Source organism: Numenius arquata, chromosome 1, assembly GCF_964106895.1.
Source record: "Numenius arquata chromosome 1, bNumArq3.hap1.1, whole genome shotgun sequence".
Lineage (NCBI taxonomy): Eukaryota > Metazoa > Chordata > Aves > Charadriiformes > Scolopacidae > Numenius > Numenius arquata.
This window is the reverse complement of record NC_133576.1, coordinates 107,401,378-107,417,645: the sequence shown is the minus strand read 5'-3', so window position 1 is coordinate 107,417,645 and position 16,268 is coordinate 107,401,378. Positions and strand designations below refer to the sequence as shown.

Here is a 16,268-nt window from a genome sequence, read left to right as displayed (position 1 = left end):
TCTTGGAGAATGGTAAACATGGTACAGTGGGACTGCTGTACATTTAAAGGTTTTTCCCTTTGATTTCACCCAGACAGTGCTTCAGGCTTTATCACAGCACTAGTTTTTTTGCAAACCCCAATCTCATGCTTAACAGTGATCTCCCGTAGCCAGTGGTCACTCAGTACGTGCTTGGAAAGAATTGTCAGTCTTAGATCTTGATGCACTCTAACATCATGACATAAATTGCAAGATTAAAAAGTAAAATTAATTAATTTGCTAGGTTTACACGTTTACTAGGGATCACACATGTAAGGGTGTTTTTTTTCTCCATGACCCCGAGGAATAAAAACACTCTCAAATAAAATCTGAAGTCAAGAGTCTCCCATGACCTTGTGAGTCAAAATACACTAAATATCACAGGATTTACAGTTGTAAGTGGTAATTGGCAATGCTGCAGGGGAACATTAGCATCAGATTTAATACAGTATATTGGTCTTTCTTCCATCCCATTGCTTGTTTAAATTTTTCCCATAAAACATGGAGACTTTCAAAGGAAGAAATGGCAGTGGCAGCTGATTTGTAAGCGCAATGGCATGTAGGGAGAGAGACACTGGCAGAAATGGCTGGTGAGGTTGAAGGCTTGAAACAGACAAAAAGCAAGAGAAAATAGAAAAGGGAAATATTACTGACGATGAAAAAAGAAAGCCGGTCCATTTTGTGTTTTCCTGCATGGCTGAATTTTCACTGAATTTTCACTGAATTTTTAGAGTTGGAAGGGACCATAAAGATCATCTAGTCCGAAGCAAGATTGCCCAGAGCATGTCAGAGCATGTTACTCAAGACTGTTACTCAGGCTGAGAACCTCCCCAGACAGGATCCCACTGCTTTTCCTTCCCCCTGTGTGACTTCAGCTGATAAAGGAGCAGACTCTGAAATTGTGTCTGCGTAGATGTAGTCAGGCAGATGACTGACTTGTCAATGACCTGGACAAGGGGACAGAGCGTGTCCTCAGCGAGTTCGCTGATGATACCAAACTGGGAGGGCTGGCTGACACTCCAGAGGGCTGTGCTGCCACCCAGCGTGACCAGGACACCTGGAGAGCTGGGCAGAGAAGAACCTAATGAGGTTCAACAAGGGCAAGTGCAAGGTCCTGCACCTGGGGAGTAAGAATGCCAGACACCAATATAGGTTAGGGGTGGACCTGCTGGAAAGCAGTTCTGAGGAGGAGGATCTGGGGGTCCTGGTAGATAGGAAATTACCCATGAGCCAGCAATGTGCCCTTGTTGCCAAGAGGGCCAATGGGATCCTGGGCTGCATACGGAAGAGTGTGGCCAGTAGGTCGAGGGAGGTCATTCTCCCCCTCTACTCTGCGCTGGTGAGGCCACAACTGGAATACTGTGTCCAGTTCTGGGCTCCCCAGTTCAAGAGAGACAGGGAACTACTGGAGAGAGTCCAACGTAGGGCATCTAAGATGATTAAGGGATTGGAGCATCTCCCTTATGAGGAAAGGCTGAAAGAGCTGGGGCTCTTTAGCCTGGAGAAGAGAAGGCTGAGGGGAGAACTTATCAATGCTTACAAGTATCTAAAGGGTGGGTTGAAGGATGATGGAGCTGGACTCTTTTCAGTCATTTCCAGTGACAGGACAAGGGGCAACGGGCACAAGCTGGAACATAGGAAGTTCCATTCAAATATGAGGAAAAACTTCTTTAGGGTGAGGGTGACAGAGCCCTGGAACAGGCTGCCCAGGGAGGTCGTGGAGTCCCCTTCTCTGGAGATCTTCAAGACCTGCCTTGATGCAGTCCCAGGTAATGTGCTGTAGGCAACCCTGCTTTGGCAGGGGAGTTGGACTAGATGATTCTCTAGAGGTCCCTTCCAACTCTGACAATTCTGTGACTTCCGTGACTTGTGCCTTTTTCTTACACTAACATGGGCAGGTGCGAGCAGATTTGGGTTCCAAAGCTAAGTAGCCACATCAATGCAATGGTCTGTTCATGGTAATATACCTGGATTCCCAGCAGTGCCTATTACCTTCTGTGCAGTGGTTTATTAAGATAAGTGTGTATTTTCTGAGCCGGAACTGAATGTGTCCATCTAGCCTGCATACTTCTCTATGCACTTGTCACAGTAAACGTATTTTTAAATCATGCCAGGAAAATAACTTTTGCAACTTGACAAACCTGCTGAAGGAAGGCATACTCTAGCCCTTGTTTTGCTGCACCTAATACAGTATTCACCAGCAAAATTAGACAATTATTTGGTTAAAAACATGGCCACTGTCTTTCAGCATCCTACCTTTATTTAGTAGGGCTTTGCTGAATAGGAGCAGAAGATTTTCTTTTTGGAGACACTTGAGAAGAGCTGACAATTAAATTAGTTACTCAGTAAACATCTTTCAGAGGGAAAGACAGACGTATTTATTTCTGTAATACCTACAGAAATAAAATCTAGGCCAAGGGTTTGAAGTATTTCCCACTGGAGCAAACCCTCTTTCACCAGGGTTTGATCCAGTTCAAAGGGCAGAGGGTTTTTATAGAGGCTTTTTGGTGATATCCAACAGTATCAGTAAGGCAAACAAATGACTGTTTGTGAGCTCATTGTTCACTATAAATTCCTGTGTAGACAAGTTTACATAAGATCCACAAGTGTATCCGTACATATAGATATTTCATATGTACAATGTCTTACGTGATCTCAAAAGCTTTTACCAGAAGCAGTGTATAAAAAGTGATTGAATGTAGCTGAGCTATACATCTTCTGATAAAACAAATGCATTTGTAAAATTTTCTTAAAATAGGTAATAACATATTGGGAGCTTTGCATAGCAAAGTAATAGGATAGTGCCAGTACAAATGTTAAATGCATTAATTCATACAGTAATTCAGCAGTGAAGGTTATGAGAAGTTTGATAATGCTGTAAATTTAGCAGGTTTTTCTACTTTGGTTCAAAAAAGTGTCTTTTTGATTTTTTGAGAGAGACACCGTATTTTCCTAAATCCATTTCTAAAATTAAGGAGGCTTTTATTTGTCCTATGGCTCATTTTTTATTTTCCAACAATTTCTGCAGGCACAAAAATAAGTAGTGGGGCACATATCCTTGGTCTGAAGCAATAGCTCTGTTTTTCTGCAAGCTCTGTGAAGAAATGAATTCTTAGATTTTATATATATATATATAATGTTTACTTTTAGTTTTAATATTTGCTTCATCATTCTTTCCTTATGAAGTTGATTTAAGGGTTTGAATAGTGTGAAAAAGCATAGCTTTTTATATTGATTTCACAGAAAAAAACCCAAACCTCCAAAAGCTTTTATGTTGTGAAATGAGAATCAAATTTACCTAAACCGAGAGCTCCCAAACCTTTTGAGCACATAGATCATCTCTTATACGAAGAGTTGACTCGGAGAACAATTCCTGTCTCGTTTGTGATATCTGACATCATTATATGGAGTTCTCATGATATGTAATTCCATGTAGGCAAATTGCTGACAAAAGGAAATTCATCCTGAGTAGGAAAGGTTTGTTTTTATGTTGTTTCTTAATGCAGTTAAGCAACAGCAAATGAGAAGCAGCAGCCAGCTAGTTCTTTGTGGACTGTTGTTAGGGAACTTTTGGTTTAAGTTGTCTAAAATAAAACGTTTTCTCCCCCCAGAGTTTCAGGGGAAAAAAAAACCACAATATTCAAAGTGGTGTTAAAACAGTTTTCCAGCAACTTGCTCTTTTTCTTCCCCTGCAAAACCAGTTTTTTAAACACGTCGCTAGTGTTTGTGTATTGCGATGTTTTTGTTTCTAGGATTTCTTTTTATTTCTCTTTTTTTGCGTGATCTCATAATTTTTCATTACAAATTCCTTCCAATTCTTTATTTGAGAAATACTAACAAAATATGAGTCCAAATTGGCATAAAAAGCAGGAAATGTAGATTTTTCACCTCGTAATTGCCAAGAACATGATTATCACTGCGAGCCATAAAAAACGGCTAGATTGGAGGCTTGTATTGCTATAGCTGCTAAAAGGGGTGAAATAGAAGTTATCCTACTTGTTTTATCTCCTAAACTTCTTTTTTTCTTGTATGCAAGACATTTTAGAAAATAAACAATGCAATGTAAAACACATAAGTTACATTTACTGTTAGAAATTAAAAGAAGCATTTTGTTTCACAAGACAATTTAATGTTGCCATTGCTTTGCCCAAAATAAGGGGGAGAGGAGGGGAGGGGAAGAATTTAATGCATATTTCTATTACCTTCCCTCCAAAGGGAGGGATTTTTAATGTTTAGAGTATTATAACACTATATCTCATAATGCATATTTTTGATATCATATATTAAAAATTGGTTTAGAGTAAATAAATCACTGGGCAGGTACTTAGCCATAAAACAAATCCCTTACAGAAACTGTGCAGGTGTTAGTGAATGACACTTCTTTTTAATGCATCATAAAATTGAATATCATTCAGCCATTTAAATTACAATATAAACATTCATTTTATATTTCAGAAAATATTTTGCAGCAAAATACACTTCTGAGCTTACCTCCAGAAAATCAGAAAATTAATGCATGGTCCTCAAGTGGTTTTTGGAATTAGAGATAGACATTCTATATAGCATACGAGGCTCCTGATCAATTCATACTGTACCTTGTTTCATTCCTCTAGAGGGAAATTGTCAGAAGGAGTGTTAGTTAAATATTCGGTTATACAGCATTTACTAGCTACTCAATGCACACTTCTCATGCAAGTCCTAAAAACATCTTTTTCTCTGGCTTTGATAAAAATGTTTCACGTTCTGGTTTTAATTTAATTCATTAATAAAATAGAAAAGAGCAAACACAGCAGTAAAAAAAATAAAAACACATTCTGGTTTTGTGGATTTGAATGTGTGGCTTTAAATTACACAAATGTGGAAGCACCGAAGGAACCAGAATTTCTCCTGTTATTTTAAGGCTTTTAAGGAAATGTAAAAAGAGGAAATGATTCAGCGCATATGACGTAATGTGTTCTATTTTTATTCTCTAAAGTTCAAAGGGTTTATAGTTGTGAAAAGGACATATGCAAAAGCTACAGCTACAATAGAAAATATTTTTCTCATCTGATTTATGCAAAAGCTACAGCTACAATAGAAAATATTTTTCTCATCTGATTTTAGGTTTAAGTTGTGTTCATAGCACAGCCTGAGGAAGGAATTTCATCTTCCAGGTTACAAAATGGCTTTTACGTCTTTGTTGCTCTAGTGCTTACCTGTTATAATGGAGCATCTAAAATATGTATGCTGGAGGATATGCTAGGTTTTGTCTTTGGTTTTGATTTATCACTTAAGTGTTATTTTGCGATATGCTATATACTTTTGGTACTTTGTGTGTTACTGGCTTTTTTGCTTCCTCTGTCCTTTATTCTCCAATGCTTCCACTGCATTTTCCTGCTGAGGTGGAATGTCATGCTGGTTTGTGTTCAAGATTAGTGATGAAATCTTTGTTCTTTCAGGTGACTACTTCTATATGAAATAAATGACTCTTGTTTCTTCCAGGTGTAAGTTGCTGCCCCCTTCTGTGCACAAAGTTGTGATACGCTTGCACTATGTTTAAGCGCGGGGAAAAAAGGGCTTTTATTCTGGTTTCAAAGAGGTGATATTGGCAAGTTTAGAACTTCCAAAGACTGTTTAACACAGTGTGTGTTTGTAGATTTGTGTGTGTATTTCTAAAACTCTTTGGAAAAGTAATTGAAGATTTCCTGATAATCTTCTTTGAGTGTGTTCTCAGGAAAAACATAATGTGTTTTTTTAAGGAGAAAGCATGTACTTGTAGATGAAGAAAACAGAGCATAAATATATTCTTCTGATGATTTGATACTTACAGGATATGACGGCTAGAGATTTGCTGCAGCAAAGGTACACTCTTCCTAATGGAGACACTGCTTGGAGACCATCACCACTTGTTACTGCTGCCCTGGAAGGAAAGCTTGTTATTCTTGATGGCATTCATCGAATTAACCCTGGCACTCTAGCTGTACTTCAAAGGTCAGGATGTGAGCATGGATAAGTTGGGTGTGCAAGGATCTGTTTATTGAGCGCATGCATACTGAGAAATTAAGTTCCTTCTGGTGAATATGGCTTTATAACTTCAAGAACACTGTAAAAATTAAGCTGAGCATTAAAGTTTCATAGAATATGTAATGATCAGTCTTTCCATACTGAAAAGCAGAAGCAGTTCTTTCATGTTCTTGGTAAATCTATAATAATACCGGAAGTTTCAACTCTTTGTTGATACAGAATGTAAGTCTGAATTGAAGAATGAGCTATATTTTACTCTAAACTTATGAAATCTAAGAATTGGTGATATTTGCACAATAATATAAAAATGTAAGATGTCACAAAATGTTTAAAATACTTTGCATTCTGCTTCTAAACAGAATGTGATCATTACAGTTACATGCAAAAGCATACTTTGTATTGACTGCAAAGATCTCTTTCTGAACATTATTTCATAATTCAATAAAAAATAAATTAAACTTTGCAGAACAGAAGTCATAATAGCAAATACTATGTTAATATTAATCTATACTGTTAAGTGAAGTTTTTCTCCGATTTCATTTGCCTTTTGCAAACTTAAAGGACATCATCAGCTTTAAAAGCAGGTTGTACCAAAAATATTTTGTGCCTTCTTTCATAATATATATACACAGAAGGGCAGAAAAGAGAATTATGCTTCCCTGTTTTTTCCCTTTTTAATCAGTTTAGCTTTGTCTTCTGATTTTTCTTCTATGCATGCATTATATCTAATCGACTTCTGCATTAAGAAAATGAAAGTTTGGTCTGTATATATGCTAATCAGTAAAAACAACTGAAATATATTGCTTCAAGAAACAAAACAGAAGTATGTTACTTGGTACAAGTATAACAAAATGGCTGTTTCATGCCATTTATGCACACTCTACTGGTAAGACAGAATTTTTTATTTTTCGTTTTCTTACCATATCTGTTTAAACTAAGTTGACTGACTATGTGCTGAAACTGTTTACTTACACGTTTTATTTTACCTCCATCCCTGGATGCATCTTAAATTGGTGTAACTTTTTCTTACTACTATGACCTGTGTTGACTGAGGTAGCTTTTAAAAAAAGTGTTAGTTGATAGAAGTATTTTAAGAAGTAATGAAAGGCTAAACAAAGTTTATTCTTTATTTTCAGACTTATACATGACAGGGAACTGACCCTCTATGATGGCACCAGATTGTTAAGGGAAGATAGATACCAAAACTTAAAAGAAGAATTACAAATCTCTGATGAGCAACTACAGGAAAGGTAAGGTGTCAGCTATGACTATATAATGCAAACAGCATTTTATCCTCTCAGGAGCTTGATCTCCTCTTTTGTTTTTGGTTGTGTGGTGGTTTTTTTTACATAAACATCATGCAAAATGCTTCCCTATTAAATTGATACCTTCTAATCACTAAGAGAAACATATTTTAAACGTCGGTTTCCTCATGAGCTTTTTTCTTTTTGTGGCATGAGGAAATTATATCCTGTTTAGAGTGCTGGAACTAAAAGGAAAACATTCAGTATCCTTTAGCAGAAGGAGTTAGAAATTGAAGAGAAGTTACAAGTACATAGAAACATAGATATAGAGGTATATAATATTTAATGTTGGAACATTTTATTAAGAGTGCTGGGAAATAAAACTAAATTGAAGTTAAATACCTGTTCCTTTCTTTTGCCTCATTAGCTAGAAAGCTGGTTGTTAGTTTACAAGTAATATGGGCCAGGAAATCCTAAGGATGGGTTGGGACCCATTATGCTTATTCTTTTTGTTTCTTCACTTCCACTTGTCTGCTAGAAACATTCCACAGATGGAAGCATTTTCTAGTCCTCTGATGGCCTTTCTTGATACAAACACTGCTGAGCAATTTTAATTAATGGGAGGGATATTGTTGAGTATACATCAAAATAACTGCAATCTAATATTCAGTAATATCTAAGGAGCTAAACGTACTGTGATTCTTAAGTGGCTCTAACCACTGAAAAAACAGCTGAAGTTTTATATCAGATGTCCGTGCTTGTATTTACACTGCAGGGTGTGCATGTGCCCAAACTTTGAAGAGGCCTTATCAGTTATAATAGGGATGCATTCATGATGTGCCACCCCATTTCTCTCTATTGTCTCACTGAATACATTTTTTTTCCCTTTGACCTCTTTCATAGTCTACCCTTTAAAAAAGCTGTTTTTCTATTAATGCCTGGTGTTTTGTTATTTCTGATTCCCTTTTGATCCAAAATACTGTGTTGGTTTTTTGTTGTTTCCTTTTTTTATAAAAAAACAAAACCCAACAACAAAACAAAACAAACTTCATTTTAAGTCTTCCATAGTGTTTATTTTGATTTTTTTTTTGGTGTAATCTAAGCCTATTTGTTGCAAATTGTATCCATGCTGCTGAGGCCATATACCCAGCTAGATGGGCATTTCCTGCATTTGTGTTACATGAGTGAAGAACTGTGTACGGGGAAGTGTTCTGTTTATCAGGATTTTAAGCCCAGACTTTGAAAAGAGAAGCAAAAAAGTTGCAAGAATCCATCCTGGATTTTATCCCAGCTTTGCATTGGACTTTGTACTTCAAAGTACATCTAGTCATTGTGAGTCTCTTTCTCCCTGCTCTGTGTTCATGGTCCTGTCCCAGGTTCTTTCAGGCGGAATGGCAGTGGCTGAGCTGTTTTGCTTTACTGCATGTTACCCTTTAGTTCATGCCAATATAACTCCAGAAACCTGGAAAATTCATCACATATTCATCTTCAGTACTGCCTCTCTTCCTGGATCAAAACTCTCTCACAAGAATAGAGCTTTCCATCTGGATTCCCTGTCTCCCTCTTGTTCTAACTATGACTGTGTTGGCAGTGGACTCCTTTATAACCTTCGTTATCTGTTAGACCATGAGGACTGTCCAAGCTGTCTTCTTTAATGACTATTCTGCAGACCTATTTTCTTACCGTGCCACCTCTGTACACACTTCCCTTTGGTGTCATTGAGTAACCTTTTGGTTACACTATTCAGTGGTAATTGTGCATTGCTTGTGACTACTTTGGAGGCTCTGAAAGTCTTTGTCTTTGCCTCGGAAGGGTGTCCCCTTTCCTTCAGATTGCAATATACTGCTTTTACCTAGGCACCTTAATATTTTGCAACAGAATTTAGTGTGAATTGTTAAGCCCTAATTGTTCTACTCCACTGAGAGTTAGCTTTCACTCTCTAATCCATAAATGCAGGGTGTCTGTTGTCTTAAACAGGAATACATTTGTGATTAGTACTTGATCTTAAAAACAAAACAACAAACAAAAACCCCACTGTATAGGTATTCTTGCATCTGGAAACTCAGTGTGACCATTTAGCACCATCTTGGATATAGATGAAAATTTTTTGGACTGAATTAGCTGAAGTCCATTGCACTGAGAATCCCACCTTCTCCTGGGCAAAATGTTCCATCTGGCCCTTGTTCAACTTTCTCCTGTATTAACTTATTCAAAAGAAGCCAGAGTAAAGTAATGCAAACATGTATCTGCTTCTTTGGTTTTGGCTATGGACTTCTTTGGCGTCAGTGAACCACTCCTCTGTAGAGAGGACACTGTTCTTGTCAGTCCTTGAGGAGCTGAAGGTGTTCCAGGATGTCATCTTGGTTGTGGTCTCTTACATATTCTGCAAACATCACTACGTTCCACTGGCTCCAGGACACAATGTCAATAGTTGCTCTTTGATTCCAGGATCACAATCCTCCCCTCTACTCGTCCTTTTCAGCAGCGGTTCCTTCAGTACCTTCCAGTGGTGCAGAATGGCTGTGCAGAATTAGCTCTTCTCTCCAGACGCCTTCTCATCAAATGATATCCGGGTACTGACAGCTGATTTAATCACAGCCGAAGAAAACAGGATGGTGCTAACCATCCCTCATTTGCCTGCAAAAGATTGCCTTGTAGAGATGTTAAAGAGAATGCATTGAATTTATTAGCAGATCAACTGGGCAAATTCTTACTTATAAATTGTGATTGGAAGATGCTTTCCATGACGATGAGAAATACTGCATCTTTTGCTGTGTGTTAATGGCCATGGCTACATTTCTGATGTTTAGTGCAAGATGAAAAGGGAGCTTTACTTATCCCAATTTTCTGGATTTGACTAAAGTAATTTCAGCACAGTTGCTCTTTGCCAGGCCTGCAGAATATACACTGTCATTCCCAGTTATGCTGCAACTGATTCTGGAATGTTTGCTGAGCAGTACATCAAGATTGCTTTTCCAATACAGAAACTCCCTAGGGAAGGTGGTTTCAAGTTTTGTTTGAATCAGGACATTATTCGGACTCCCCCGTCTCCAGTCTCATTCATTCTGAGGCCTCGATTCTTATTTGTATATCGGGAATCAATATGCATATTTTAAATATGGTACAGAGAATATATACTATACAGTAAAAAAAGTAACTTTTTTATTTTGTTCTTAACCTTTTTATTATCTGTCTGATCTCATGTACTGACGGAGTTCTCGTGCGAAACAGTGGAAGAGGAAAAATCATACCGAGAGACCCATCAGTGATTCAGTGAAAGTGCATGATGGAGCTTTAAATGTATAAGCAGTCAGACAGGACCTAAACGAAGTAGCTGAAAATAGTCATAAACAGAGGCAATGTGAGATCAAGAGAAAAAAGAGTATTTCTGAAGGACTAGAATTTGAAAGAAAGAAGCCAAAAGCTTCATTAGGAAATCATTAGATTAGGAGAGGGCAGGATCATCTTCAAGATTTCAGAAAAAGAATAGCTGGAGGCTGGAAGGCAGCTGTGATGGAGAAGAGCTCATACCTTCCTGCCATATGTAAGAGAAACTGAGAACATGGACCATGTCGTTTCCCCCCCTTCCCCGTTTTGGGTTAAGTGTTCTTGATTGTAGTGACTATTTGTAGCATCGTTTGCAGTTTCTATCTTCTGTGCTTCTTCTAATCATTCATAAATATGAAATAACTCACTGTTGCTCCCTGTTCCCTTAATTTAAGACTTACTAATGAGGTGGCCAGATGCTGTTGTAAGTTACATAAACACAAATATGTCTTTCATAGTGGAAAAGAACAACTGCTAATACTTTATAGTAGATTACTTGGACTCAGTACTTTGTGAACGGAATTTTAAAACACCTATTTTACAGAAAAAGAATACTGTTCCTAACCAATGAGCCAAAACTTCTGTAAACATTTCTTTTCGGTGTGTTTATAAGAGGATTTGACACAGCTAATGATTTTTCCTATTTCTAAGAAGAGAAAAAATTGAGATATTAATGGAGAAGTTTTAGGGGATCTCTCATCAGACAAGCAAGACACATTTTTTACTAAGTTTTCATGCTCCTATATGAAAATATTTGATAGTAAAAAAAAAAATTTTTTTTCACAGTTTTAGTGCCTTTAACTTCTAGTGCTTCAACAATAATATTACTCAAGTGTGTAGCAGCATAGAAAGGAGAATACTGCACAATCTTAAAACTTAATTTCCAACCCTGATAATTCAAGGGGCTTGCGGTGGGTTGTTTTTTTTTTTAAATAAAGTGACGGTATTTCAGATCACACTGTGGTCTAAAGAAGTCACATGCCTCCGTATATGAATGTAAACAGTCGTAGTGAACAGTAGTGAATGTGAACGTGCTTAACCCATGGCACCGTGATTAGCAGTGCTGGACAAAAAAGAAAGTATTGTTTAGTTTTCAGATTGTTTTCAAGCTTTGCAGGTTAAAACACTATTATTCATAAATTATATTTTTGGACAACTTCATTTAAAAGTTTCATTACCTTTTTCAGAGCTAATAAAATATGTTCTTATTCTAAATGATGTTAGTTATCGTCATTGAATTGTTCGTTATTATTTCTTTACAACTGTCACGTCTACTAGCATTTTTCTGAGAAGGGCTTCAGACTTGGGTGGGTGCAATAGCTCTGTCGGGACTGATGAGCGCAAGCAGTACTTTTGCCATTGTGAGATTTTGGGATACTCCTTGGCCTGCTGAAAGCCTGTAAGCTGCAAGGTAACTAGCAGTGGGCCCAGAGTACTTTTTCCTCTATTCTTTCTTGTGCCAGTTTGGCTGTGTGGAGTTAAGTTGGCAAACAGTCATAGTAAGATGACATTCACTCATTTGAGGAAACTAAGTATTTTTGTTTATGAGTTTGAGGAAGAATTAAAAAAACAATGCCCATGAGAAAGTGACAGATGGTCCTTAACGATCTTTTACATAGAAGGAATTTATAGCTGCTGATTCCTTATTCATTTAATGATTGTATGATTCATTGTCATGAACAGGTTCAGAGATTAAGAGAAAGTGTGTTCAAGTTCTGTGCATATCCAAGATTTCTGCGTAGAATGTCTTCTGTAATCATCCATGACTTCACTGAGACAGATACTGTAAAGGTAGCACAGAGCCTTTATAAGACAAGCAGTGAAGTGTTGGTTTGTGTTATGATGCTGTATTTTAACTTGTTTTGGTGGATACCCCCACCCCCCCAGCATATGCACACACACATGCATGAGAAGTCCTCGGTGTGGTGAGCTATTAGAGGCAGCTATTAGAGGAAAATCTAGAAGTAGGTATATAATAGGATTGTTCAAAAGCTAAAAGAAGTCACTCATAATGCATGGGTGGTTTTAATGCCCTGCAGACAGTGGATTATTTTCCATGCGATTAGGCTGAAAGGGAACACACAGGAGACGAGACAAATATAAAATGTGGCAGGGAGTGAATTTAGCAAGCAATAAAAGTTTTCAACTGCTTACATTTTCGAGCTTTTACTTCATTTTTTGTTGTGGGGTTTTTTCCAGTTTAATGACTTTTCAGATAAAGTAATCTGTTAATTTTAGACTGTGGTGAAATTTAAGAAAAACAGCAAGAAAAAAACAACAATAGGTCATTGTGGTCCTGTTATTATAACAATTCTGAACTCATAAAATTTGATAGAAAATGAGATTTATTTAGTCGCATTACCGAAAGAGACAACCAAAAATAGTTTGGGTTTGCAAGGTGGCATTAGGAATGCCATTCTGCTTTTTTTTTTTGCCTTAGGAGAAACTTCAATTAATCAGGACCGTGTGTCAATAATAAGAAAGTCTTTTCCTGAAATCACCCTGAACAGACTGTGTTCTGATCTTCCTCTTGAGAGTAGTGGTGGAATTAAACATTGGTGTCTATAGAAGGACATGTATGTTATTAGGAGGGTGCTCTTCTATCTGTGTTGCCAGTAAACATTTAAAAGAGAGAAGGATAGAGACTCTTTGGTATCAATCAACTAGCACCAAATCTTCCCAGTGTGTTTGAGGCTCATTAAATTAAAAGGTATCTAGTTTTTAACAAGACACACTTACATGGCCTTCATCTGCAAAAAACACAAGATGTCAAGGATTTCTTTTTTATAAAATATAGCTCCATGTAGGTTCTCCAAATTATATTCCTTTAGGGAGTTGATCTTTAATACGATGGAACAACTTTGAAGCTCTTCAGTTGTGCTGATGGAAGCTGGGAGCTTCCAGAGCTTTGCAGGATTGAGTCACTTGCTTGACATTTTCAGCATTGCAAACATCAGTCCAAACAATAGGCTTTCGAAGTAGCCAAATAGTTTTATTCATGTTTACAAACTGGAAACCTACAGCAGTGCTGTTGTGATATGTCCAAGTCTAAAGAGTCCATCAGTGACATTAACTGGTATCACCGAGTTAGCTTGCCCTGACTTTTCATCTCTTCGCCTCCCACTTCTCCCCGTGCCCTCCCTGGCTGTCCCTACCATACCCTTTGAGGTAGGCAGTGACGTGGAGGTGGTACAAGAGAAACGTGTTCTCATTACTAGGGAAAGCTGACTGCTTCTTGTGTTCTCTTATGGTATTGCAGAAGGACCAGAATTGGTCCTTTGAATTTGCTGGATTACTGGAGGAGGGTTGTTTTTCTTCTTAGTAATGGAGGTTAGGAGGTAAGTCTGGAAGTATATGTATTTATCCTACCTAGGAAATGTTTTCTTCTCTAATAAGGTTGGGTAATGTTCCCTGACCTCCTTTTATGCTTGGTGACAGTGACATTCCCATTGGTTCCTTTCTCATGTGATGTTTTCAGACATCTATTTCTATTTTTATCAATCAGGGAGTAGCTTCTAGGCTTATGACTTTCAGCTGAGAATAACTCATGCCACCCCACTGTGTTTGCTTTGATACAAGAGACTGCTATAATTGCTCTGTTGTATCACAGGTTTATTGTTCTGATGAACGGATGAGCCAACTATGCAGTAGATTTGTTAATTTGTGTTTAATGGTCATATGCTGTCTTCAGATTTTCTTGCTTATGCCAATGTTTCCCCCCTCACTTTACCTAGGAAGAATACTTACCTCCAAGTATTCTGATTTCAAATGTAGTAATTTGTATGGAAAATGACAAGATAACAGCCATATCTAGTAATATAGGCTGTCTAATTAAATTTCACTTGCTTTTTCCAAATGAACATCTCCTGTTTTAAAAAGAGTACTGTGAAATTAATTGTTGAAAACAGACCCTCCTTGCGCAATTTGACTGGCTTTTGTATCTGACTTGTTACTGTCTATTATTTCTGCTGCTTCTAGAGATCATGCAATTGTGCTGATTGATGAGTACTAATGAATTCCCAGTCAGAACAGTTGATAATATTACATAGATATGGGAGACAAAAGATGTGAAGAAGGCAAAGATACCCAAACCCGAGGCAGTGGTCTTCTACTGCCCTAACACACGCGTCTAAAAATGTATATTTTAGTTTGTATGGATCACAGTAAGCTTCCGTTATCTTCAGTGGAATCAAATAGGCAGGTGTCTAAGAGACCGTTAGTTACCAAATCCTGCAGTGTGAACTAGGGAACACTGAAGCTAGCAGGTCTGTTCTGTAGAGATTTAAATAATAAGAAGAATACCTTTTACACCAATCAGCAGTGAATGTGTTGCCACAGGAAGTTGTGGAGGCACATAGGATGAAGAAGTTCAGAAAGAGTTTAGACAAATTTGTGGGTAAACAGACATTAAAGCAAATAGAGACTTACCCTGCAATGACCTTGACAGTATGATTGTGGGTGCTGGGACAATATGAGGGGGACAGACTACTGGTAGTGTCCAGGCTTAGGTGCTTTCCCCAACGAGTATCTCCAGTTGTCATAACCAGAGACAGAACATGTAGTTAGATGGGTGGATTGAAGGACCCAGGAGGGCATTTCTTAAGTTCTTATAAGTCTTTAATCTGCCCTTGGAGGGACCTGTCTCCCCATGAGGTCTCTAAAACAAGCTAAGGATGAGGCGACTGGTTTGGTCTTTGATGTCTAACTTTCAGAAATATTATGAAGTTAGGCATAGTAATCCCACCCCAAGAGTCTGGGTGATTTTCCAAGGGCCACAAAGAGCATCAGTAAGGGGAATGTTCCTTAACTGTTACTAAATCCAGCTCTTCATGGTATCTAGGCCAGTCTCTCCAGTGTCATCCTTTCTCACAGTCTAATTGAGTAAAAGAAGTTACTCATTACTGCAGCTCTGGTAAATCTTGTTCTCTTCTCTCTCCGATTTGCCTGTGAGACATCCTGCTTTAGGTAAAGCACTTGTGTAAGTCTGTCAGATGAGTTAGATGTGCCCGTTTCATACATACAGTGCAGCAGACTGTAGGTTAGTTGCTGGCATTTGTTCACCTTGAGGCATGCAGGTCCTGTTGCAGATGAGGAGACTTGGATACCCTTCGGAGCATAAAAAAAAAAATTGTAAATTTATAAAATTACACATCACATTATCCAGTCTTTGTCTTTTTTTTAAAAATAAAGTTGCATTGCAAATGATTTTAATACACTATGCGATTATTCAGTAAAATAATTTATTTTTTTTTTATCTATTGTAAAAATTAAAATTGATATTCACTGCTTCAGCCAGGTAATGCATTTTTAAACTTTTTTTTGCAGGTCTATCTTTCCTATCCATCCTTCTTTCAGAATAGTGGTCTTAGCGGAACCTCCAGTCATTGGAAGTAGTACCCAACAATGGCTGGGTCCAGAGTTTCTGACGCTGTTTCTTTTCCATAATATTCGATCTTTAAGCAAGAGTGAAGAAATTCAAGTTATTAAAGAAATGGTAACTATGTTCAATGTTTTAGGCACTTATTGATTGCTGCTTCCTAAACATGATTATTTACTACATAAAAAATATTTTGCTATTGCAGTGTAACATAAATGTCTTCATTTTCAAAGCTTATAAAAGCAGCATATCTGCTTATCTTTTAATGGTATTGATATAAATTAGCATTCTTATTGTGA

At 37.6% G+C, this 16,268-nt stretch overlaps 1 protein-coding gene across 1 annotated transcript in view; it reads left to right on the top strand.

The window, feature by feature from the left end:
• Positions 1-16,268, top strand: part of VWA8 (von Willebrand factor A domain containing 8) — a 198,872-nt gene that overhangs the window by 55,229 nt on the left and 127,375 nt on the right. Inside the window, exons 13-15 of the mRNA XM_074168332.1 lie at positions 5,828-5,988; positions 7,158-7,271; positions 15,918-16,086. Coding sequence (XP_074024433.1) covers positions 5,828-5,988; positions 7,158-7,271; positions 15,918-16,086 — 444 coding nt within the window. The remainder of the gene's footprint in view (positions 1-5,827; positions 5,989-7,157; positions 7,272-15,917; positions 16,087-16,268) is intronic.